We start from the raw sequence: 24480 nt of genomic DNA on the forward strand, positions 1-24480 counted from the left end.
ACTGCTCACAGACTGATAATAAGTATACAATGACCAGTGAGTGAATTAGTAGCATGTGGGCAGTAGTGATCAGAATAAGGTAATCAAAGATAACAGAGCCTCACTTCAGTGAACAAGAGAATAATTTACCATGTGAAAAATAAAATGGATGTTTTTAACAAAGAGGTAGAATACCATAGAGAGGCAATGCAAAATACCTTTCAACTGTAGCACACTAAATACGTAGTAGGAATATCAACAATGTTGGAAAAGATAGATTGCTACTTACAGTAAAGAAGCCACATTAAGTTGTAGACAGGCACAATTAAAAGACACTTACACAAAGCTTTTGGCCACAGCCTTCATCAGCAAAAGAGAATAAGGAAAATAGAGAAACACAGACCATTCTGTCTTTTTCTGATGAAGTCTGAGGCTGAAAGCTTTGTGTAAGTGCCTTTTGATTGTGCCTGTCTGCAACTTAATGTGTCTCCTTTATATAGCAATCTATCTTTTTCTACATTTTTGTGTATAAAGCCAGAGAGGGAGCAACCCTTGAGAACAGGTGACCACTTTATTCCTCGATGTTTGGAAAAGAAACATTTGTACCTGCACACCGATTGTACGATGAAACAGAGAAATGAAGCATTCAGAACACTGGTTCACAGGCTCACATCCTCTCTGACAGTGAGAGACTCACTGATAAACTCAAATGCCAGAAGACTGTTTTCCGTAAGAAGAACTATGCAGTGACATTCTAAAATAACATCAAATTGCCTGTTTATAACTAAAGTTATTCTCCACATTAAATGGATATAATTAAAGACTGCTTTTGTGGGCAAAACTGACATTGAATGACACTTGTCAGAGCACAAGGTATCTGGAATGACTGTACAAACATATTTGTTTAGAGTCATGAGATTCTGACACATGCTATGAAAATAATTGTAAAAGATCATAGATTTCACATAGCTATGCAACAAACAAAATATTGATTGTGTAATTCAAACCACTATTCATGCTCCTGTTGTGAGACAAGATGGGCAATGCCTTCATGGAAAAATGTTTGTGCTTGCCCATGGAACCATGACTGTATTGAGGTGTGCACTTCTTCATTCAAAGCAAATTGATAGCCATGAATATCTTTCTTCAGTGCTCCAAAAATATGAAAATCACTTGGGGAGAGATTGGGACTGTATGGAGGATGTGTAAATACTTCTGCAGTGTAGTCAAAACAACCTTGGCAACAGAATGATGCCATCCATCAAAATTCTTGAGCATTTGGACTTGACTGTGAGCTTCAATTTTTTAAAAGTGTCCATTTGTCACATTAATTGTGATGCTGTGTGCCAGAAAGCCAATGAGCATCAGGCTCTTGCAGTCAAAGAAATAAGTCATCATGACTTTCCCAGAGCTGGTGTGCATGGCTTTGGATTTTTTGGGTGGGGGGTGGAACCATGTGCTTCCATTATTGGATCTGACACTTGCTCTCTGTCTCAAAATGATGACATCATGTCTCATCTCACATGACATAGGATGGAAAATGATATTCTTTATCATGATACCACTCCAGGTGCTGCAGTGAAGTTGAGATTCTGTTCAACTTCTGCTGCTCCATCAGGTTGACGGAAACCCACTGTGCACAGACTTTCTGGAACTTCAGGTGCTATGTCATGATGGGGTGAGCAATACTGTGACTGGCGCCCAACATGAGCCAAATGTCTCCCACTGTCCACCATTAGTCATTTCTGATAGCAGCATCTATTGCAGGAATGACAGAAGGGGTAATGCCGCAATGTGCCTGTCCTGGCCAACCTCTGTCTTTCAATGAGATGCAGCCTTCTGGAAAACATTCATTCCACAGAAATACATTAACACATGATGTACTGTGTTCAACACACTCGGCAGGCATTTGAGCATGAATTTCATAGCCTGACACTCCTTTCACAGTCAAAAACTGCACTACACCTCACTGTTTGTCTTTCGCACTCTGCATAGTGAAGTCAGATGCACACATGATTCACTGACCTCATGTTGAGCATGTCTAACAGATAAATATCACAGCTGTGAATGTTCACACTGTTCCTTTGTGATTCCAAATAGAGGACACTTCTGTATGCATACCTACCTGTGTTACATACTACCTTTGTCAGAAAAGTTCCACGACAGCTTTTTTCCTAAGTAGAAAATGGCGCTTACCAAGTAATGATCCTAGCTCCTATTGAAGTAGTCCCCTTGGCTATCTATACACAGTTTCTGGAGATCTTGGAAGAAAGCAGGGAAATTTTCAACTGTGATGCTTGTACGCTCATTTTTTACAGCCTGTTGCATGTCTGCAATATCTTGATGAAACTTTCCTTTCAGTAGCTTTTCACGCATGGAACCAAGGAAAAATCACAAGGTGAGATGTTGGGTGAATATAGTGGATATAGGATGGCAATAACAGAATGTCTGGCCAGATACTTTGTAACAGATAAGGTAGTATGGGGTCTTGCATTGTCATGCAGTAAGAACCAATCCTGAGAATGCCTCAAATCAGGGCAGCAACATTGAACTGCTTATCATATATGTTTCAGGACTTTGGTTTCTTTCAAGAGTTTTGTTCACTGTTTTACCTGGAGGAAAGTGTACTCATGATGAGCTAAGACTTTACTGTCAGAGAATGCGATCAACATTGCCTTTGTTCTTGAAAGTTGTTGTTTGACTTTTTTTGAAGTTGTTGATCCAGGATTCCACCATTCAGCACTTTGACGCTTCATATGAAGGTCATTCTGGTGGTATCAACTTTCATTCCCAGCAAAATATCTTTGACAGAAATGTGGTATCATGTCTGGCTCTATCCAGTAGTTCAGCAGAAATTCTTCATCTTTCCTTCATTGGTCTCTTAGTGTGTGAGGGCAGAGTTTTGCATTAGTTTCCAGTTCCCTATATCTTTGCGTAAAATCTTATGATACACATCATGATTCAGGTTAAATTCTTTTGATATCGCATGCATGATTACATGATGGTCTTCTTGTAATAATGGCCTTACACGCTCCTCATCTTCATCTGTTTGTGCCGTAGACGAGCGACCAGCTCTGGTATCATCTTGCACTAAATCCTTGCCTTTATGAAAACTTTTGTGCCGCTCATAAACATGACTTCTTGAAAGTGCCTCACCTGCTTAAGTTTGCTTGATAATTGTCCACATTTCACTAGTGGTTTTTCCAAGCTTAACACAGAACTTAATGTTCACTCTTTGCTCACAATCAGCATCCACTGTGTCACAACAACTATTGCACAAAGAACCCAAGCACTGTGTTGCTAAGCACAGCCCTGTCACCTCATGAGTTTGCACAGAAACATGACCAAGCTCATTTCAAGGACACGCACGTAACAGGTAATATATAAACAACATTTTTTCCTTATAATATTGCAAACTCAGAAATAACAAAAAACCTGTCATGGAACTTTTCTGACAAAGTGAGTATGTCTTTGCTGTGTTAATTATATACTCTATCCCAGTTTCATTTGACTGCCCCATACACAACTACACTGACTGGACTGAACTTTGGTGTAAGTAAACTCAGCCTGATTAACTTATTTATCTATAAGAACAATTCAAGAATACTACACAGAGAATTTGCATGCCTAATGCATGAGTCATGATTTAGGTTTATTATGATCTTTTTGTCCCTGCAGTTGTCATTCTGAGGACTTTTTGATGAAGATGACAATTGATTCTTCTAATGCCACAAGCAACAGCTCTCTAATTTTGCACATTCAAATTGGTCCAAGAAAAATGTTGTGATAAGAAAAATATATTAAAGCATAGTCTGTAACATACCCTTTGTACCATTTCAGCCCCACCAGCTTCACCAGCATGCAGTGTTCTGTGAATTCCAGATTTCCTGGCCTCTTCATATGCACCAATCTCTTCTTGGTTTAATGGTACTTCAACTGATTGAAAAGGTATTTTCACCATTTATTTCATGCTAATATATATGTCCAACACAATCTACATTGAGCAACATCTTTTCTCTTTTAAAGTCTATGTTTTTAGTTTTGAAGTTATTTTATACTGGATTTTATTCTCAATTTTATTTTAACAATAGGTAACTTTAGAGTCTATCAAGAAATCTGGACATTATGTTTCTGTACCTTCTTTTTCTTCTTAAATTTTTCAGTAATGAAAGTAAAAAATGCTCACCGTAAGTTTCTGATTTGTCATTTGCATTCATTGCTATGTCCAATCCAACAACACCATCTCCTTTAAACTTCTTGCATAGCTCCACGATATCCTTTATTGTGCCAGTACCATTGAGTGCAGAGAGAATAGTATTTGCTTTGACACCAAAGTCATTCTCACCACGCTGAAAACCACGATTTACAGCACTCACAACCTCTCCCAGTTCTGCAATATAATATATCATGAGTAAAAATAATGACAATTAATTATTTTTGAAAATATAATGTAACTGATAGACAAAAAATCTACTCAACAGGTGGTGGCAGGAGAACACACCTATAAAAGGTATACAGTTTGCAAGGTTTCAGAGCCAGTGGCTCTTCCTTCTGGCAGAAGAACTGAAGGGGAAGGAAGAGGGATGATGGAAAAGTACTGGTGAAGTTTTGGATAAGGGGTAGAGCTCAGAAAAGTTGCCCTGAACCCCCTGTTAGAGGAGACTTACTGGACAGGATGAGAAGGAAAGAGTATCAATATTACACGTTTTTGAACTGTATCCACAGAACCCCAGGGATGTTGTGTAGTGGAAGATACCATTGTCAAATAAGTGTGGTCAAGGTATATTGAAAAGTATTGGGGTCACTGGAAATAAGCAGCAAAAGTTTCTGGATTGGAGGAAAAGAGGAAACTAAAAATGAACTTGTGTGTGATAGCACTTTTTGTTATTTTGTGACGTATTAAATCACTGATGAGAGGAATTATAGCGCATCTACATTGCTATAAGAAATTAAAAATTGGAAATGAAGACTGAACATCAGAACATAATGGAGAAATTGTGGGCAAGGCAGACATATCACAACAGCGGATGGAGATAACGGAAAGGCTTTATGAGGGAAAAGGAGTGATGCAATGACCCATAATGTCATGTTTTGACTTTGTACTACCCATAGTCACACCTAAATTTTCACATGTTAAAGGAACAAGTGGTTACTGATGAGTACTACTCTAATCAGAGAACAAGTCTTTAATTATAGAGCATTCACTATTTTACTCATTTCATAATTTCCTATGCAACTCAGCACTGGGTACTGCTGCACTCTGACAGTTGCAAATGCTACTATAAAAGAAAAACATCTACCTTCCAGTGCAATTATCGGAAGGACAGATCATCTCCTACTGAATAACACAGGTACACATGACAAACCGTATGCACTAAGTAACTACTATAACTTCATTTCAGCAATTGTTTCAAAGAGGCTTCTGCTTTATTCAGTGTGTTGTAATCATCAGAAGCCCATCCACACAATTTGGTATACTGCTATTTTTTAAAAAATTTCAAAATATTAGTTAATTGAGACCTTAACTACAAGCAGGCTGACAAAAGCAATCAGGAATTTGATTTAGTTAGTGATTAAAAATACAATGTCTCAAAGGATTCACACTTCCTGGTGCATAATAGGGAGCAGGATCACATAAGAGGACTACAAAAGTCCAAAGAAGAATTACTATCTAGTCAAAATGAAAGAGAAAAAAAAAAAGACTATTAATGTGCAGTGACGGAAAACCCAAACAAAATACACGTAAGCTGTATACTACTGATCCTTACGTGGTCACTATCAAACACAAAAACAGCACCTCTGGGTCTTTACATGGAGACTCTAATATCTATATTCTTTGCTCACTTCATATTGCTTTGGTTTTTCTCAAATTTGTTCATTGTGTGTTCATGCAGCTAGTGAATAAATTGTTCCACAACTTATCTCATTTTGGAAATTTTTATTTCTGCATCATACAACAAAGGGACAGAACCTACCACATTGGTGACCTCAGACCAATTTTCATTTCTCACATGTTTCCAGTGACTGTCTACTGTGTGGTGTGTGCACATTACGTACTGTGAGTCATTCATCATACAATGCACAAGATTCTGTGTTCTCTATCACATTTTGCCTTTGTATTTTGAATCTAAGGTGTCCCACCCACCACAAACTGTGTTATAATGGAACAGGAATGATTCCTTCCTCATGCAACACAAGTGAGCTCTTTAACCTATTGGAGTTCACAATGGCACAAACCAAGTGCATTGTCTGTGGTATTTATGCAAGGACACGTCGATCTCAGCACTTCACAAGATCCACAGACCAATGAATTTTTGGACCTGATATTACTGCCCAATGTGGGGCAAATGTCCTTCATACGTTAACATTGACACTAAGTGGCCAGCAAACTATTAACTACCACACTTGTCAAGCCCATCAAGGTACTGTATGTTCTCCAGTTCTGTATACTTTGCATCTTCTGCTATCATCTTTCGCAGCCACGGCTGTATCACCCACGATGGCCAACTGCACTTCTACACTTTCCATGTCACAAAATCTCACAGCCCACTAAACACTGCTGCTGCATTCAACAACCAAGGTCGTTGCTGCCACATCAGTCAACCATGCTCTCATGCCTACAGGGTTATGTACTGACTGTGGTTGCCATCCTGACCCCCCCGCCCCTTACCCCCCCCCCCCCCCCATGATGACTTCAGCCAATGTTGCCCTGGGACAACATCCATCACTCAATCAAGATTTTGCCACTCACAGTGCCTCTTCACTGGCAGGTTTCCTAAACTGCCCTCCACTGCTGAAAGACAACCCCCAGACTTGGTTCACCTTGGCTGACAACCTCTTCAACCTCCATGACATTGGGGATGACTTTGTGGCCAAAAATTTGATAATCAAACATTTATTAATCCTATACAGATGAAGTTCCTGTGACATTTGAGTCTTACTTTTATCTACAATAATGATGCAGGCCAAAGAAGGATTAACCCCATTTTGTTCACCGCTAATGTGCTATTCCAGTACTGGAGAGCCTCTGAAATACTGATGCAAGTTTAGAAGGGGAAAAGCAATGGCCTGAGCTGTGAATTGGGATTTCTATCAAGGAGGGAGGCATACATAGGTAATCCATGCAGTTGTGGTAGCCACAGTGCTAACTTGGCACAGCAGTTAGCACATCTGTCTGATAAGCAAGAGACCCAGGTTCAAATCCAAGTGCTGGTACAAATTTTAGTTCATTGCTTTGGCTTGCATCATAATTGAGCATTTTTCACACCCTTCAATTAAAGTTATTCATCAGATTATAAACGATAAAAGCTTGGAAATATGTACTCCATCCCAACTCGGGCACCACTTACCTTCATTAGTTGATGTGGAATACATGCCTGACATAATGTTACGAACGTTGTGGCTTATTAATGCTTAATGGTCACATGGGGTGTTCAGAACACACCAGTCATCCCTATGGATGGATTATTGCATAATGGACAGGTGTATAATGTCATGTTGTTTGGTACCTTTCTAGGGCATAATACAAAAGCTTTGAGTAACAATAGAATCTACAATGGAAGTGCAAGTTCCAAGAAAACATGCAACAATGTGCCTTGGGGTGTTGCCGGCACCCCACACAACTCTTCATGTTGCAGTGCTGTGAGAAAGCGCACAGTTGTATTCCATAGCAGCTGCTTGTATTTTGTCATTCTCTGCAGTTAAAACAGCTATTGATCATTACGAAATAGAACAAGAAAGAGTGTGGAAGCTTCTGGAAGATATCTTAGACGAAACTTTTGAAGGAGGAGAAGAGAAAGAGGAGGAAACAGACAGTTGTGAAGTTCTCTCTCATCACAGTGACACAGAAATGGAGGATGAAGACAACCTGGAACTGGAACCACAAGTAAGTGCAGGTATAATGAAAGCAAGCATGAATTTTTTATTGGAAAGGATAAGGTTACAAAATGGATGAAAAGTTGTCCTAGTCATAATGTAAGAACTATAAGTGTAGACCTCATTATTCATCTCCCTGGTGTGAAAGCTATCACAAAATCTGTGAAAACTGCTGTGGGCTGTTTTTTGATATTTATAAATGACATAATAATTAGAACAATTACATCATGCACAAATATTGACATACAACATATTGCAACAAATTTCACAAGAGACCATGATGCCAAACCAACAAATGAGGAAGAAATCAAATCTCATCTGGGTCTGTTGATATTGGCTGGGCATTACAGGGCAGGACACCAAAACCTGGGAGACTTATGGCACACAAATGGTTTTTGAATTGCAATATTTCATGCAACAATGAGATTCGATGATATTCGAGACAGATCACAGCGTAGAGAACTTGATCGCCTAGCTGCGTTCAGAGAAGTATTTGAATTATTCATGTCAAACTGTGTCAGTAATTACACTGTGTCTGAATAGATGACAGTGGATGAACAACTGGTTGCATTTAGAGGCAAACGCAGTTTTCGGCAGTATATACTAAGCAAGCCTGCAAAATATGGTTTGAAAATTATCACCTTATGTGATGCAAGAACATAGTATACTTTGGGGATGGAAATCAACGTTGAGAAACAGCCAGAGGGTCTCTTTGCACTGTCAAACTCGCCTCAGGAGATAGAAAATAGACTTGTACGGCCTATTGAAGGTACAGGATGCAGTGTGACACAAGACAATTGGTTTTGATCCATACCACTGGCTGAAGAGCTGCTGAAAAAGAAACTTACAGTAGTAGGAACTCTTAGAAAGAATAAGAGGGATAAAAGGGAGCTCCCTCCAGACTTTGTTTGCACGAAAGGTTGTGAACTTAGAAGCAGCATTTTTGGATTCAGAAAGGATATCACCATAGTTTAATATGTGCCAAAGAAGGGCAAAAACTTTATTCTCCTTTCATCTTTGTATCAAGATGGTGTCATTGACACTAATACTGTGGAGGAAAAAAACCAGAAATTATAACGATGTACAATAAGACCAAAACAGGTGTGGCCACAATAGATGAAATTTGCACTACTTATTCAACCTCAAGAGAAACTAGACACTGGCCATTTGCCCTATTTTTCCAAATGATTGACTTTGCTTGCATTAACACCTTCATCATATATGCGAATAACAACAATGAGAGGATTGCCCAAAGAATGTTTTTACTTGACATCGGAAGGTCATTAGTAAATCCCGTGGTGTGCAAGAGAGCAGTCACTCACTCCCTGCCTAAACAAGTTAGAAAGAAAGCCGCAGAAATGGCGGGAGTTGAAGACATCAACAATGCACCACCTTCTGAACAAACAATACTTAAGCCCAGGCACTGCACAGTATGTCCTTGGAGTAAAGATATAAAAGTTAAATCGCACTGTGTTCAATGTTTGAAAGTTATGTGTGTAAAGCACATGAGAAATGTGTGTGATGAGTGTTACGATAACGCACCCCTTGCAGCCAGTGATAGTGACTGATTTCATAAAATGTTTGTATGAGCTGACTGAACAAATGTTTAATTATATGTATAATGTCTTATACCTGTAATACAGTATGAAGAATAACAGAAATAAATAATTAAACAAAATATTGTAAAAAAATGGGAATTATTGCATATGTTTCAAATAACCCAATTTAATACTAAAGTATTATTAAACAAAACGATAATGTACTGGGAGATAACATTCTAAATAGCCTTTTGTGAAGTAGACATATTCATATCAGAGATATGCTGCCCAATGATGCCATTATAGCCACTTTTATTTGGGGTGTTAGCAACACCTCACGCGACTATTACTGTTATGAAAAGCTACGCGACCGCATAAGGGTTAAGCTTCCATACAAGCTGCAGCTACAACTACTTTCTCATGCTTCAGATTCATTGGAGACTAAGCTCCACTTCATGGACCAGGCCTATAGCATCCTCTGACATAGACATCTTCTCACTAACCCCTGCGGTCATGCAAAGGAAAAGGTTGGAGCTACTGATGACCCCCCACAACCTCCCCTCCAACTCACCTAGCTGGAAGAAGCTGTGTGAGAACACATTTAGTACTTCTGGAAGACACACAGCCACCTGGCGGCAATCTCCATGCACTGCCTTTGCTGAGCCCAAAACCCTTTCCAATTACCACCCAAGTCTCATCTGAGCACACTGCTGACACCAAACAGAGGACACACAAGCAGCACAGAATACCCCCAATCTGTGTACCCCTTCTGCTGGTTCCAAACTACATTTGGAAATGCAACACAGAACTTCCAACCTCCCTGTGTATTCCAAAATTCTGATTCTCACCACTCCCACATTGTGCCTTATGAAACGGTGATTGTCTCTAATGGTGTCAAAATCAACCACAAGAAGTCACAACTAACTCATGATAGTGTAACTTTCCTAGGCTATACTGTGTCAGCTGAGAGCATCTGACTGACATTCAACCAGGTTGAATCTATTCATGAACTTCTACTACCCACAGACTATCGGAAACTGCAAAGATACCTGGGCATTATAAACTTACAGTGCTTCCGTCCAGACACCACTTACCTATGCTCTGACTGGAAAGAAACCCCTCCAGCATGAGGAAGTTTCTTGAATAGATGACATGATGCAAGCATTTGAGGCTCTCAAGTCTATTGTTACCCATGCCATCACACTAGCACACGCAGTACCTGACACCTGCATCTTGACCACTGTTGATGTGAGTGGTACATCAGAAGGCACTGTTTTGCAACAGCACATTGACAATATCACTGAGCCTCTCAGATTTATCTCCAGAGAACTTTCATCTGCCCACTTTAGGTGGTCAACATTCAACTGTGAACTCCTCATAGTCTATGAGGCGGTAAGACACTTCCACAATGATATCAGAGGCTGTGAAGTTACTGCCTTTACCTATTAACAGCAGCTCGTAAATGCCATCCACAATCCTGACAAGGACCTTCCTTCCTGATGCCTGTGGTCCAAGCACCTAATCAGGCAGGAAGTATTCCATTGACATGGTTCTGACAAAGTTGTCACTGACAACATGTCCTGGGTGAACATTATCATGTCTCCCATTGACAAGGACAAGTTGGCCTACCTGCAAGCTGATGACACAGAGCCTGTAGACATACTGAAGGACACAAAATGTGCACTGACTCTTGAGCCACACCCACTACTGGGCTCATACATTCCCATCATGTGCAACACGTAGATGGCTACCCTCCGACCAGTTGTACCTCCCCCTCTCCAGTGAGTGGTATTAGCATCCCTGCACAATCTCGTTCAACCTGGCATCAATGCCACTATGAAACTGTTGCTGAGCAATTCATCTGGCTGGGAATTAAGAACAATTTTTGTGGTTGGATGCATGTCTGTATCCCTTGCCAGAGAAGTAAGGTTGAACGACACGTACAGCCCCCTCTAGGGCAATTCAGTACCCCAAAAGGACGCCTACATCATTTAGATATTGACATTGTCAGCCCACCCCCTCTCTCTGAGGGCTTTTAAGATACACTCTCAACCAACAACTGAGTCATGAGGTGTGTGGAAGCCATGCCTCTATCTGATATTATGGTTGATTTGGTTACCAATGTCTTCAAAAACTCCTAGATTTCTTGCTTTGGTTGCTCCTCATCAATAACCACTGATAAGAGCCACCAATTTGAATCCTCTCTGTTCACCAAACTATGTGTGCTGTGCAATGCTGACATGTTTCATACCACTGCCTACCACCCACAGAGCAGTGGCCTCTTGGGGCATTGGCGTCCCACCCTCAAGGCAGCACTCATTTGTCACGGCAGTTTGTGGTTGGAGGCACTACCATGAATCCTCCTGGAAATATGCGCCACATACAGAGAGGATCTACAAGTATTGATTGTCAGTATCCTGTATGGTGAGCTGCTTATCCTTCCTGCTGAGTTCATCGAACACTCTTACCTCCCAAACAATGACAAGTTCCCTGCTCTAGTTGATCAAGTTTGCGAATATATTTTGCACATCTGCACTCCTCTACTGAAACCACATTCATTACCATGAGTCTTCATTTACAAAGAACTCTTCCCTCTGTGCTTATGTTATGCTTCATGATGACTCCATCCGGCAATCTCTCCAGGCTCCATACTTGGGCCCTCACGAGGTCTTCAACGGTGGACAGAACACATTAGACACACTACTAAATGGCAGACACCAACAGTCTCAGTGAATAGGGTAATGTGAACCTGGTTGTCAGCTTATGACCAACATCTGCCTGTTTCTAAAATTCACCTACCATGGCCAACAACATCTCTCCCTCCAACAACATCGACCCTCCCCTATGAGACACAGCTTGTGAACTGTGCTATGATTTCACCCCTCCCTGTGACACCTCCCTCTCTACTCCTTCACCCCCGCTTGATACAGTGTTTGCTGTTAACATCACAAACATTAACACTGATGAACTCTCCATCCAGATTCAAAATGGCACTGTCTTCATTTTCATCATCTCTCTGCTAACTCAATATGACACCTTGAAAACTCACATACAGCTATGAATTCCCTCAGGCTCCCTCCAGATGTTAAACAGTACCTATAGCTGCCAAACTCTAGAGCAACGGATCTATTCTTGTCCCTCTCTGCCTGCAGCTCAGGGACCTCACTCCAGTTGACAAATTTTCCTACTCGAGAAACCTTCCTGTTTCTGCATGTGACATCATCCTTTCCACCTACATGGCTTCAAGATTTTGTCATGGATAGCATCTTCTGCTCCACACAACTGTTGAGGGTGTGGGAAAGGGGGAAATGGGGGGGGGGGGGGGGGGGGGGGAGTGCTCTGTGGCAACTATCGCCCACAAAAACAGCACATCTGAGTTTTGACTTGGAGACTCTGATCTTTATGATCTTTGTCTGCTTTGCATTGCTTGGCTTTTCTCGTGTTTGTTCATTGTGTGTTTTTGCAAGGAGTGAATAAATTGTTCTACAGTGTACCTCGTGTTGGTGATTTCTATTCCTTCATCACACAACAAAGGGATGCATACTACTACACTTAAATGAATCTAATATTACCAATATTTATGCCAAAATAGTAGTGTCCACCTAACATCTTCAGAAACAACAACAGTTAGAGCAGAGAAGCCAGGAAAAAATTTTTAAAAATACTGTAGAGTTCATAGTTTTTAGCAACTTTCAAAATGCCTCCATCAGTATGTATGTAGGAAATTGACACAAAAAGAGAAATAATACATGTTTTAATTACAGGAAATGTGTAGAAAGTAATATTATACTAATGGTCAAAAAAAAAAAAAAAAAAAAAAAAAAGCTTGTACTGAAACTTGAATAACAAGTCTGAAACGAAACCTAAGACATACATGGGAACCATAAGTAAGAGGAAAAGAACATAAAAAAGAAAAAAAAATGATGTTGCTTATAAAGACAAATATTTCCATTAAGAGATTCTGAATATTACATATGTGTTTCAAAAACTATTGGAGCACCTGTTTGACTACCTTATCTCAAACATGTCAATCAAACAACTTTATGTGATGTAAGTAATGAAATAAAGTGGCAAGCAGTAGAAGAGAAATGCACCCACTGAAAGTGAAAATCAGTGTCAGACTGCAAGAAACATGCAAAGATAGCTGCAAACTGACAGTTAAAAGAAAAGATTTGGAACACAACTTACAAAAGTGTAGGAATGAAAAGAAGGAATGATCTAAATAAAATCATTCACAAAGATATGTATGCAAATTGCATCACTTTTATTGAATGTTGGAAAATAGTAGAATATTTTAGAACCTTACCATTCTTTGATTAAATTCAGTGATTTCTTTTTAGCTCTTGAAACTTCTTATTTAAAATGGATAACTGCATTTCTCTCAAAGTATGTAATGAGATAGTGCCAGGTACTGGAAATGGGGGAAGTGGTTGAGTAAATGATAATTTGTTCAAAATAATACAGCTAGAGAGATGCACTTGGTAGGATTCAAGTGATGACCAAGAAGCAATTCAAAAAGCATTTTTCATGTAAAAGTCAGCAATAGCATTAGCACTTAGGGTCATATAACAGTTTTGGTAACAACATATGTATAAACTAATAGAATGAAATACCATAATTATTGAGGTATATGCATGATATTATGTGCTGACAGTTAAGCAGTCACCTTTTAATTTCCCATGGAAGTCTGTTGTGCCCAGCCAAAAATGTGGACAGTATCGAGCTTCAACATAAGCTACTCCGTTCTTGGCTTCATCTTCACAGAACTCATAAGCAATTCTCTCAATTGCATCAAGGTCACCACTGTGAACATTATTCATGGCATGAGAAATTATTTAATATAACATAAAAATGTTTTAGAATATATTATAGGGTAAGGCCCCAATTTACAAAATGATGTTTAAAATCATATCTAACACAAGTTATTCAATATCCATTGGTTCCCCTGTTTTAACAACCTCCTTCAGAATCTATGATACAAAATTACCATACTTACTACAGTTCTTGTCAACAGAACTTCTTCTGAAATCATAATGCACACACTGCAATGTTTCCACCATGACAGGGTATTTTGAATTATGGAATCTATACTTTGGTATAGTTGTTTTGAATGAAAGCAGAGAAGCAACTCACTCTAAAGAGGAGGTTCAATGCAGTTATAGAAAATGGTTCAAATGGCTCCGAGCACTATGGGACTTAACATCGGAGGTCATCAGTCCCCTAGAACTTAGAACTACTTAAACCTAACTAACCTAAGGACATCACACACATCCATGCCCGAGGCAGGATTCGAACCTGCGACCGTAGCGGTCGCGCGGATCCAGACTGAAGCGCCTAGAACCGCTCAGCCACCCCGGCCGGCCGCAGTTAATAGAGCACACTAACAGTAGATCATTAGGTTTAAAATTCTACATACTTGTCCTTTCACTATCTTATGTTTTAAAACATGACAGATCTATTCTATTTGGTGTTTTTGTCTAACTGTTCATATCTTTATCTTTAGAGTTGGCAATATCTGCTCTATTTTAGGATTGATATAGATGTGAAACAAATACTAACAAAGAGATAGAGGGGCTGGCCAGTACTTACCTCAGCTCAGTACAGCCGATAGATACACAAAACAGAACAGAAACTTTACATTCCTAGCTTTCGGAACTTTGTTCCTTCATCAGGGAGGAGAGAGGGGAAAAAGGGAAGAAGGGAAAGTGGATTCAGTTACTCACAACCCAGGTTATGAAGCAACAGGGAAAGAAGCCAAAGATATTCTTTGGCTTCCCTCTGACAACCATGCCTCCATCCTTGCTACCCTCCCTGTTTAACTTTCCCTGTTGCTTCATAACCTGGGTTGTGAGTAACTGAATCCACTTTCCCTTCTTCCCTTTTTTCCCCTCTCTCCTCCCTGATGAAGGAACAAAGTTCCGAAAGCTAGGAATGTAAATTTTCTGTTCTGTTTTGTGTATCTATCGGCTGTACTGAGCTGAGGTAAGTACTGGCCAGCCCCTCTATCTCTATGTTAATATTTGTTTCACATCTTTATATGAGATTTTCCATTAATCATTTAGAATATATATATTCCATTACATGTTTCTCAATATTACTGTTATTACTACTACCACTGTTGTCATTATCATTATCATTATCATTAACGTCATCATCATCCACTAGCAGTGTTTGATATTTTCACATTATGTAGCTATAGAGCCTATTCAATCCCTTAAGAGTTGATATTGTGATACTTTATGTAATAATTAATATATTCTAAGGCATACTGTTAATATAATGGTATTATTTAGCTTGGTACATTTAGACTCTGTGTAACATTTATCCTGCATGTTACTGTTTTCTTATATTTTCACCTGTCACTCAGCCTCTGATTCTGATAGTTCAAAATTTGCTTCAGTTAAGAGGAACCAGATTTGATATGGTAAAATTTTATTTGAGTTTACTTTCTAATTTGTTTACCGAAATTTCACTTTAATTTTTCACTCAATTAATTACAGTAATTTTTGTCACCTGTCTTCTGACTGGTTTGATGCAGCCCATCTTGATTTTATCTCCTGTGCTAATCTCTTCATCTCAGACTTACACTTAATTTCCTCAGTTGTTCATTATATATATTACAGTCTCCATATTCCTGTGCAAGTTATGCAGTCCATGGTTCTCTCTCATATCACTGAAATTATTTGTCGATGCCCAAACACGTATTGTATCAACTTGTCCCTTCTTATAGTCAATGTTTCCCTCTATTTCCTTTCGCCCCAATTCTATGAAGAACTTTCTCATTCCCCATCTTATCAATCCACTTCATTTTCAGCATTCTTCTGCAACACCATACTTCATATATTTTATTTCTCTCTCTTTCTTTTGCCCATGTTAGTCTGCTTATTATGTTATTACTTTGTCCATAAGATTAATATTGCTTACACTGTAAGAGAATTCCTTCACATCAGTTACTACATGATCCTCAATTTTAATGTTACTGTTTTCACTAATCACTCATCTATTGTTCCTCAAAACTTTCATCATTCTTTCATTTGTTGTCAATCCACGTTCATTCTGTGCTCAATTTCATTCAACAGTTCCTTTAATTCCTTCTCACTGTCAAAGAGAATGGCAACAATATCAGTAAATCATTTCACTTGAATTATAATCACACATCTGAATCTTTCTTTTATTTCCTTCATTACTTATTCAATATACAGGCTGGCCAGTAGAGAAAAAAGACTGCTTCTTTGCCTTACGTCCTTTCTAATCTGAGAACTTCTTTCTCTGTCTTCCGTTCTTCAAGTGCCCTCTTGTTTCTTGTGTATATTGTGAATTTATAATCTTTCCCTATAGTTTATACCTATTTTTCTGAGGACCTCAAATAACTAGCACAATTTTACTTTATTGAACATGTTTTCTAGGTCAACAAATCATAAGAAAGTGTCATGATTTTTCTGAAGTCTTGCTTCCATTATGAAGTATAATGTCAGAACTAACTCTTTAGTGTCTTTATCGTACCCAAGGTCTAAACTGATCACCTAATAAATCCTCAGTTTTCGTTTCTACACTTCTGATCAAGTATGTAACTAAGAAGTGAAACTTCCAGTTAATACAGTGCAGCAAGAATTACTCTACTTGACTCTTTTCACATCCCTGAATACTCGTGCTTATGATGAGGGAACTGTTCAATGGCTGCACAACATTAACAGATTTGGTATCTAATTGAATGTCCTGTAAATGAAGCATTCATGCACTTATAACACCTTGGTTTGTATTACACACACACACACACACACACACACACACACACACACACATACCAAGCTAACCATTTATATAAAACATTATAACCAGATGTTTTGGGCCTATTGAAAACATTAAGATCATCTCCTTCCTCCTACAACTTTCATCCAAAGAATGAGAAGAAGTGTAAACATTACAATAAAGGTAGGGTACACTAACATCTTAAATGGGTGGGTCTTTGCTCTGGTAGAAATGCTAATGAATCATCGGACAGTTCCTTGGTCTTAAACACTTTGGAATGATATTTTTCCATCAGTGTGGCTGAAAGGATATTTGCCACAGCAGATTGACAGGGTGGACACACTATAGTTTATCATTATTCATATCCAGCCACTCATATCCCTCGACAGTATTGGAATGAAAATAGAATTAAATATATATGCTACCATCTACATCTTCAGTTCCTTTATCAGATTTTCCCCCCAGGTTTTGCACCTATCCTGGTATTCAAGTGAATAAAGATATCTTGCTACACTTTTGACAAAAAGAGAGAGCACCTTGTATGTCCTAAAATGTTTTGTCTGCTGCACACATTTCTTCAATAGACTGGAGTGTGTCTGGGAAATCAGAATAAATGATACTGTGCCAAGAAGAGAATTACCAGGCTTGTAATGGACAAATAATTGCTATCAGTGGAAGTTTGTTTTTATTGTGTTGGTACATATTGCACAATAATGTAAGTAACATCTCAACTCATTCTGGAGAATAGTTTTATTTATAAAGCTTCATACAATAATCATGCTAGGTATGTATTTAGTTTAGATCATGTCACCTTAAAATTCTTTCATTTAGAGGTATTATAACTGAGTTGGTGATGGTTTAAGCAATCTACTCTTTCCATTTCAACAATTGACAAATAAGTCACTGGAAACAAATGTGCTTTACTTCTCTTGAAGCTGACCCATGCAAAGCATATCCCAAAATTTCAACTGCAGATGAAAAACTTAAGAATATGGACAATACAGTTGGTTGGTTGGTTGGTTTGGGGGCCAAACAGCAAGGTCATCAATCCCGTCAGATCAGGGAAGGATGGGAAAGGAAGTCAGTCATGCCCTTTAAAAGGAACCATCCTGGAATTCGCATGAAGCAGTTTAGAGAAATTATGGAAAACCTGAATCTAGATGGGCAGATGTGGATTTGAAGCATTGTCCTCCCAAATAAGAGTCCAGTGTGCTAACCACTGCACCATGTCACTCAGTGGGACAAAACAGTAGTGGAAAGGGGCCACTAGGTGATATAAACAATTTAAGGAAAGTTCTTATGGAATGTAAACAGTTCAGGAGTAAAGGAGACAACACACTCAGTAGTAAAAGCATGGAGTCATCAATGGATGCATCAAAAAGAATGAAAAACTTGGCTAGCTTTCAGATGAACCTTTTAAGGAGTGGAGGGTGTGTACAGGGGAAGGAGTTATTTCACAGGAGGAGCTGGAGAGAGGTAGCTGGTAGCTCAGAGGGAGACAACAGGTGTGTAGGATAGGAATGCATAAGGGAGACACAGCAGGCACACAGGACAGAAATACAACACACAGGCATCAGAGGTTGTGAGTTTGTGTGGCACACAATGACAGTGACATAGAGGCATCGGTTACGAAGGGGTGACGTGACAAAGGAAGGCTAGACTGTTGGGCAGAGGGTGTGGGTGCAGTGAGTTAACAGAGACTGCAGGCAGCAGGTTTACATGAGTGAAGGGTGTGCTGCAAAGATAAGTCTAATCTGCATAGTTCAGAAAAGATGGTGCTAGTGGGAAGGCCCCTTTTGGCATGGCTTGTGAAGCAGCCATTGAACTCAAGCATGTTGTGTTCAGCAGCATGTTATGCCACTGGGTGGTTTTAGTATTTGATGATGGTTCTTATTTCCCACTTATCCTGAGTATTGATAGGGAGAACACATCAGAGATGTTCAGGCTCTAGGCGACAGCCACAGCTCATGCCTGTGCGAGGCACATGCATTGCGGCAAGCATGTCAGATGGCTTTACTGCTAAATACCACAATCTGACTACTGGTAGCCAGTCTCTCACTAGACACTGAAGCCTTTAGTCACAAACTACTGAATAGTAGATTTTTAATCTTGGATTATTTATGTTTGTGATTTGGATTGCTCTCTGAATTGTTGTATCTGCTTAAGAGTGGTATATACTGCTCTTGGCCACAGATTGCAGTTTCATTCATTCTGTTGGACAGCTTGGTGACTATCATGCCCAGATCAAATGCTGTGCAGATTTTGCAGCAGAGCTGATTTACAGCATGGCTGCTGCCACAGGAGACCCAGCCTCTGATGGGATAATCCTATGAGAGGAATAGAATAGAATGTGCTGGGTGAGTTTATTGGTCAAGCGTTGCACCAAGCAAAAAATTACTACATTTCATCTCCAAGTCATCCCATCCTCAGTTAAACACTATCCAAGCAACAAGTTACTACATTTTATCTCTAAATGAATCTACCCCTCTTCACATATTGCTCCCATCATAATTTTAGGTCTGTTCTCCTTTCTTCCCTGAACTACCATTTGTCCATTTCCCGTGGCTATTTCATATGCTTCCTCTCCACCCACTAGTGATATCCCATCCCAAATGGACCATGCTGCATCTATCTGCAGTTCAAAAAAGTACCCCTATCCCTAGCTAAAACACAGTCCCACATACTGTTCCTTAAGTTCTGCTTAAGCCTTGGGATCCCCCCAATGACTGTACCCTAAAAATTCCATTCTTTGGCTACCACCCCTCCTTGACCTTTAGATTTTCATATGCTGCCAGTCCCTATCCCTTAAACACTACAGAAACAAATCTCTTAGGTGCAGACATCATAAAACCACCTCTGCTATGGTCTGGACTTGTTTTACTTATTCATTCACTCTGTGATATCATCTGTCATTTACCTCCAGAATCAACTGTATCACTCCACCAGCCTCTACATTACCACTGCCACATGTTACCATAAACTGTGTTCTACTCATGTAGAATAGGATAGAAGAGCGGTGACAAGCACTTTCTCACTGTGCCATTATTCTGGTGAGGCATTTGTTCTAAGTTTCTAAAATTGTGGCAACAGCAGTTGCAACAACAACAGCAGTTACAACAACAGCAGGAGCAACAACTGCAGCAACTGTGAGCAAAACAGTGGGTACTGCACCAGCAACAGCAGTCAGCAAGGTAGACAGTGTTGAGAAGTCTATTTACATTGTTTTCTTCTGAATGTCAGTGTGCACTATTACTGTCTTCTAGTTGGAAACTGTACAAAGTGGTAAAAAATTATGCCTATCCTCAGATCCTAGCAGTCTGACTTTCTCTGCTGTTTGTAGTTTTCTGAATGACTATTACAATCGCCAAACTTCTGTCACTGCAGCTAAGCTCATGGTTAATCAACTGTTAAGCAAGGTAAGCAATGTTACACAGCATGGCCTTCTGGCTTACATTGTTTGACATGCAAGTGTGATTTTTCCTGTAAACAGTGTGATGCATCATGTGTGGACTCCTTGGCCCATGATGTTATTATCTGTCTTGCTCCTTATCAAGAAATCAGTGCAAAGGCTTTAGAGGCATATGATCCCACCTCAGGTGAGGTGTTAAAAATTTCCAAAGCTGAAGTAACTACAGTGGTGCAAGCCATGTTTCCCAATTCCTCTGCTGTTGACATAGCTAGTAGTATTAGTCACTGTTGCACTCTATGATCAATTATGGCTTACAATCAATGTCATCATCTGATTTACTGAGCACCCATTTGTTCAGTAGCCCAGAAACATAGGTTTCTGTAGTTAGTGCAGTAGTTAGCAATCTCCCACCCTCATCATTGACAGACATGCAGAGACAGAAGCACTTTGTTTGCTGCTAGTGTGACCAAAACTGGGTGTGGGTTTATGCAACATTTCTTTCCTGTCATTGTGAAAGGAACCCGAAAATGTTCATGACAACAGATCATGTCCAGACTTCACAGTATCAACAGTATCACTGCCTTTTCTGTGATTTCATCTGCTTTGCATGCCATGAAATGGGGCACCTTGCCATTGTCCACCCCAGCTAGCGTGTATCAACCACATTAGCTGTCAGCATGCTACACACTATCTTGGTGGTTCCCTGGTAGCAGCAGGCAGGTTGCTGTGTCTTATTTTGCAAGTGGATGTTAACAGGATGATGACCAATTTCCAGGTCTACACAGACATGGTTGTGTCTCTGATAAATGAGGACACATACTGAAGTTAAGTATAAAAATGAATTTCAGCAACTAACCTTGCTTGTAGTCAAGTTGTGCACTTCTTGGTTTTCAAATTCAGGATGAGTCTCTTCTAATTTCAGCTATGATCCAATAATGGAATTTTTGATATTCATATGTATAATTTAAGCAGCTGTTTGACCCTACTTGAAGGTTGTGCAGTAGGGTTCCAGGTCTACATACCCTTAAGGCAATTGGCAGTGCCTAAGTTCTGTAGAGCTCATTTAGTGCCTCTTACCATGCATGAGCCAGTTGAAGCAGAGCTAGATTCATTGTGTAGTGTGAGTGTTATATCTCCAGCATCATGTAACCTCTGTGCTATGCCCAAGGTTGTCGTTAAGAAACCTAAAGGAACGTTTCGCATTTGTGGTGAGTTTGGGTCTACCATTAATGATCAAGCAAATGTCAATTTGTATCCACTTCCTGGGCCATATGAATTATTGGTCAAATTGGTTGGGAACCATTATTTTTCAAATGTAGATCTCGCTGATACCTACTTTCAATTTCCTATAGATGATCAGATGAAACAGTTTTTAGTGGTTAGTATACCATTCGGCATGTATTATTAAAATGGTTGCCATTCATAGTTGCAAGTGCTTCCACAATATTTCAGATATATCTTGGGCAACTCATCCAAGGTATCCCTGACTGTGTTAATTATTTAGATGACATGTTAGTTATGGGGCCACAGGGAGCAGCACCTGTGCCATCTACGGATGTTATTTGAGTGGCACCATGCCCATGGTCTGCATTGTCACTTCGACAAATGTAGTTTCTTTGAGCAATGTGTCAAGTGCTTGGGATATACATTAAGTAGATATGGGCTCACACTCACACAGGACAATATGGATATAATTGCTGACTTACCAGCTCCTAAGGACCTCAAAGAACTGCAGTTGTTCCTCGGCAAAATAAATGATTATGCCAAGTTGTTCCCAATGTGGCCCACATTTCCCATCTGTTCAATCTGTTGGATAAAAATGGTGTTAATTTGTGTGGTTAGAGGTGAGTTAGAAGGCTTTCATGCAGCTTAAAAAGTGCCTTATGTTGGCCCCTGCTTTAGCTACATTCCATCCTAGGATGCGTTTAACACTTGCCACTGATGCGTCCGATTTTGACATTCGTGCCGTACTGTCCTCCAAATACACTATGGCACAAAGCAGCCCATTCTATGTGCATCTGAAACATTAACTGCACCACAGAGGAATTATTCACAAACTGAGAAGGGAGCATTAGTTATACACCATAGACCCATGTGTGTCTGTGGTGCTAAGTTTTACCTGATGTTCTTCTGTTTGGCCCTCTTCAAGAATTCCTGATAAAACAGTGCTCTTGCTGCAACAGTTGGCATTGTAACTATGCCACTACTGCTATGAGATCTACACTCCTGGAAATGGAAAAAAGAACACATTGACACCAGTGTGTCAGACCCACCATACTTGCTCCAGACACTGCGAGAGGGCTGTACAAGCAATGATCACACGCACGGCACAGCGGACACACCAGGAACCGCGGTGTTGGCCGTCGAATGGCGCTAGCTGCGCAGCATTTGTGCACCGCCGCCGTCAGTGTCAGCCAGTTTGCCGTGGCATACGGAGCTCCATCGCAGTCTTTAACACTGGTAGCATGCCGCGACAGCGTGGACGTGAACCGTATGTGCAGTTGACGGACTTTGAGCGAGGGCGTATAGTGGGCATGCGGGAGGCCGGGTGGACGTACCGCCGAATTGCTCAACACGTGGGGCGTGAGGTCTCCACAGTACATCGATGTTGTCGCCAGTGGTCGGCGGAAGGTGCACGTGCCCGTCGACCTGGGACCGGACCGCAGCGACGCACAGATGCACGCCAAGACCGTAGGATCCTACGCAGTGCCGTAGGGGACCGCACCGTCACTTCCCAGCAAATTAGGGACACTGTTGCTCCTGGGGTATCGGCGAGGACCATTCGCAACCGTCTCCATGAAGCTGGGCTACGGTCCCGCACACCATTAGGCCATCTTCCGCTCACGCCCCAACATCGTGCAGCCCGCCTCCAGTGGTGTCGCGACAGGCGTGAATGGAGGGACGAATGGAGACGTGTCGTCTTCAGCGATGAGAGTCGCTTCTGCCTTGGTGCCAATGATGGTCGTATGCGTGTTTGGCGCCGTGCAGGTGAGCGCCACAATCAGGACTGCATACGACCGAGGCACACAAGGCCAACACCCGGCATCATGGTGTGGGGAGCGATCTCCTACACTGGCCGTACACCACTGGTGATCGTCGAGGAGACACTGAATAGTGCACGGTACATCCAAACCGTCATCGAACCCATCGTTCTACCATTCCTAGACCGGCAAGGGAACTTGCTGTTCCAACAGGACAATGCACGTCCGCATGTATACCGTGCCACCCAACGTGCTCTAGAAGGTGTAAGTCAACTACCCTGGCCAGCAAGATCTCCGGATCTGTCCCCCATTGAGCATGTTTGGGACTGGATGAAGCGTCGTCTCACGCGGTCTGCACGTCCAGCACAAACGCTGGTCCAACTGAGGCGCCAGGTGGAAATGGCATGGCAAGCCGTTCCACAGGACTACATCCAGCATCTCTACGATCGTCTCCATGGGAGAATAGCAGCCTGCATTGCTGCGAAAGGTGGATATACACTGTACTAGTGCCGACATTGTGCATGCTCTGTTGCCTGTGTCTATGTGCCTGTGGTTCTGTCAGTGTGATCATGTGATGTATCTGACCCCAGGAATGTGTCAATAAAGTTTCCCCTTCCTGGGACAATGAATTCACGGTGTTCTTATTTCAATTTCCAGGAGTGTATTATTGATCTGTGACAAATCACTCCAATGCTGACACACTTCCCTGCCTGCTGTGTGGCCCATATGCCAAATTTGATAGGCATGAGGCTCTGCATTTTGCCTTAGACACAAATCAGCAAGATGCTGTTGATGAATTTCCAATTATGGCATCCAAAGTAGCAGCAGAAACCGCCCACAATCTGCTTCTCTGCACGATGTTGACTGCTTTACCACAGGGTTGGCTAGAGCACTTGCCTAAGGTCACTGACCCAGAGTAGCACACCTATTTATCCTTACAACACTGCCC

The 24480-nt window shown here is 40.7% G+C and overlaps 1 protein-coding gene across 1 annotated transcript in view; it reads right to left on the reverse strand.

Moving 5' to 3' along the window:
- The window catches only part of LOC124596050 (adenosine deaminase-like), a 112921-nt gene that overhangs the window by 13088 nt on the left and 75353 nt on the right, over positions 1-24480 (reverse strand). Inside the window, exons 4-6 of the mRNA XM_047135023.1 lie at positions 14059-14195; positions 4166-4369; positions 3803-3915 (exon numbers count right to left, since the gene is read on the reverse strand). Of these exons, the coding sequence (XP_046990979.1) occupies positions 3803-3915; positions 4166-4369; positions 14059-14195 (454 nt within the window). The remainder of the gene's footprint in view (positions 1-3802; positions 3916-4165; positions 4370-14058; positions 14196-24480) is intronic.

Source organism: Schistocerca americana, chromosome 2, assembly GCF_021461395.2.
Source record: "Schistocerca americana isolate TAMUIC-IGC-003095 chromosome 2, iqSchAmer2.1, whole genome shotgun sequence".
NCBI classification, from domain to species: domain Eukaryota; kingdom Metazoa; phylum Arthropoda; class Insecta; order Orthoptera; family Acrididae; genus Schistocerca; species Schistocerca americana.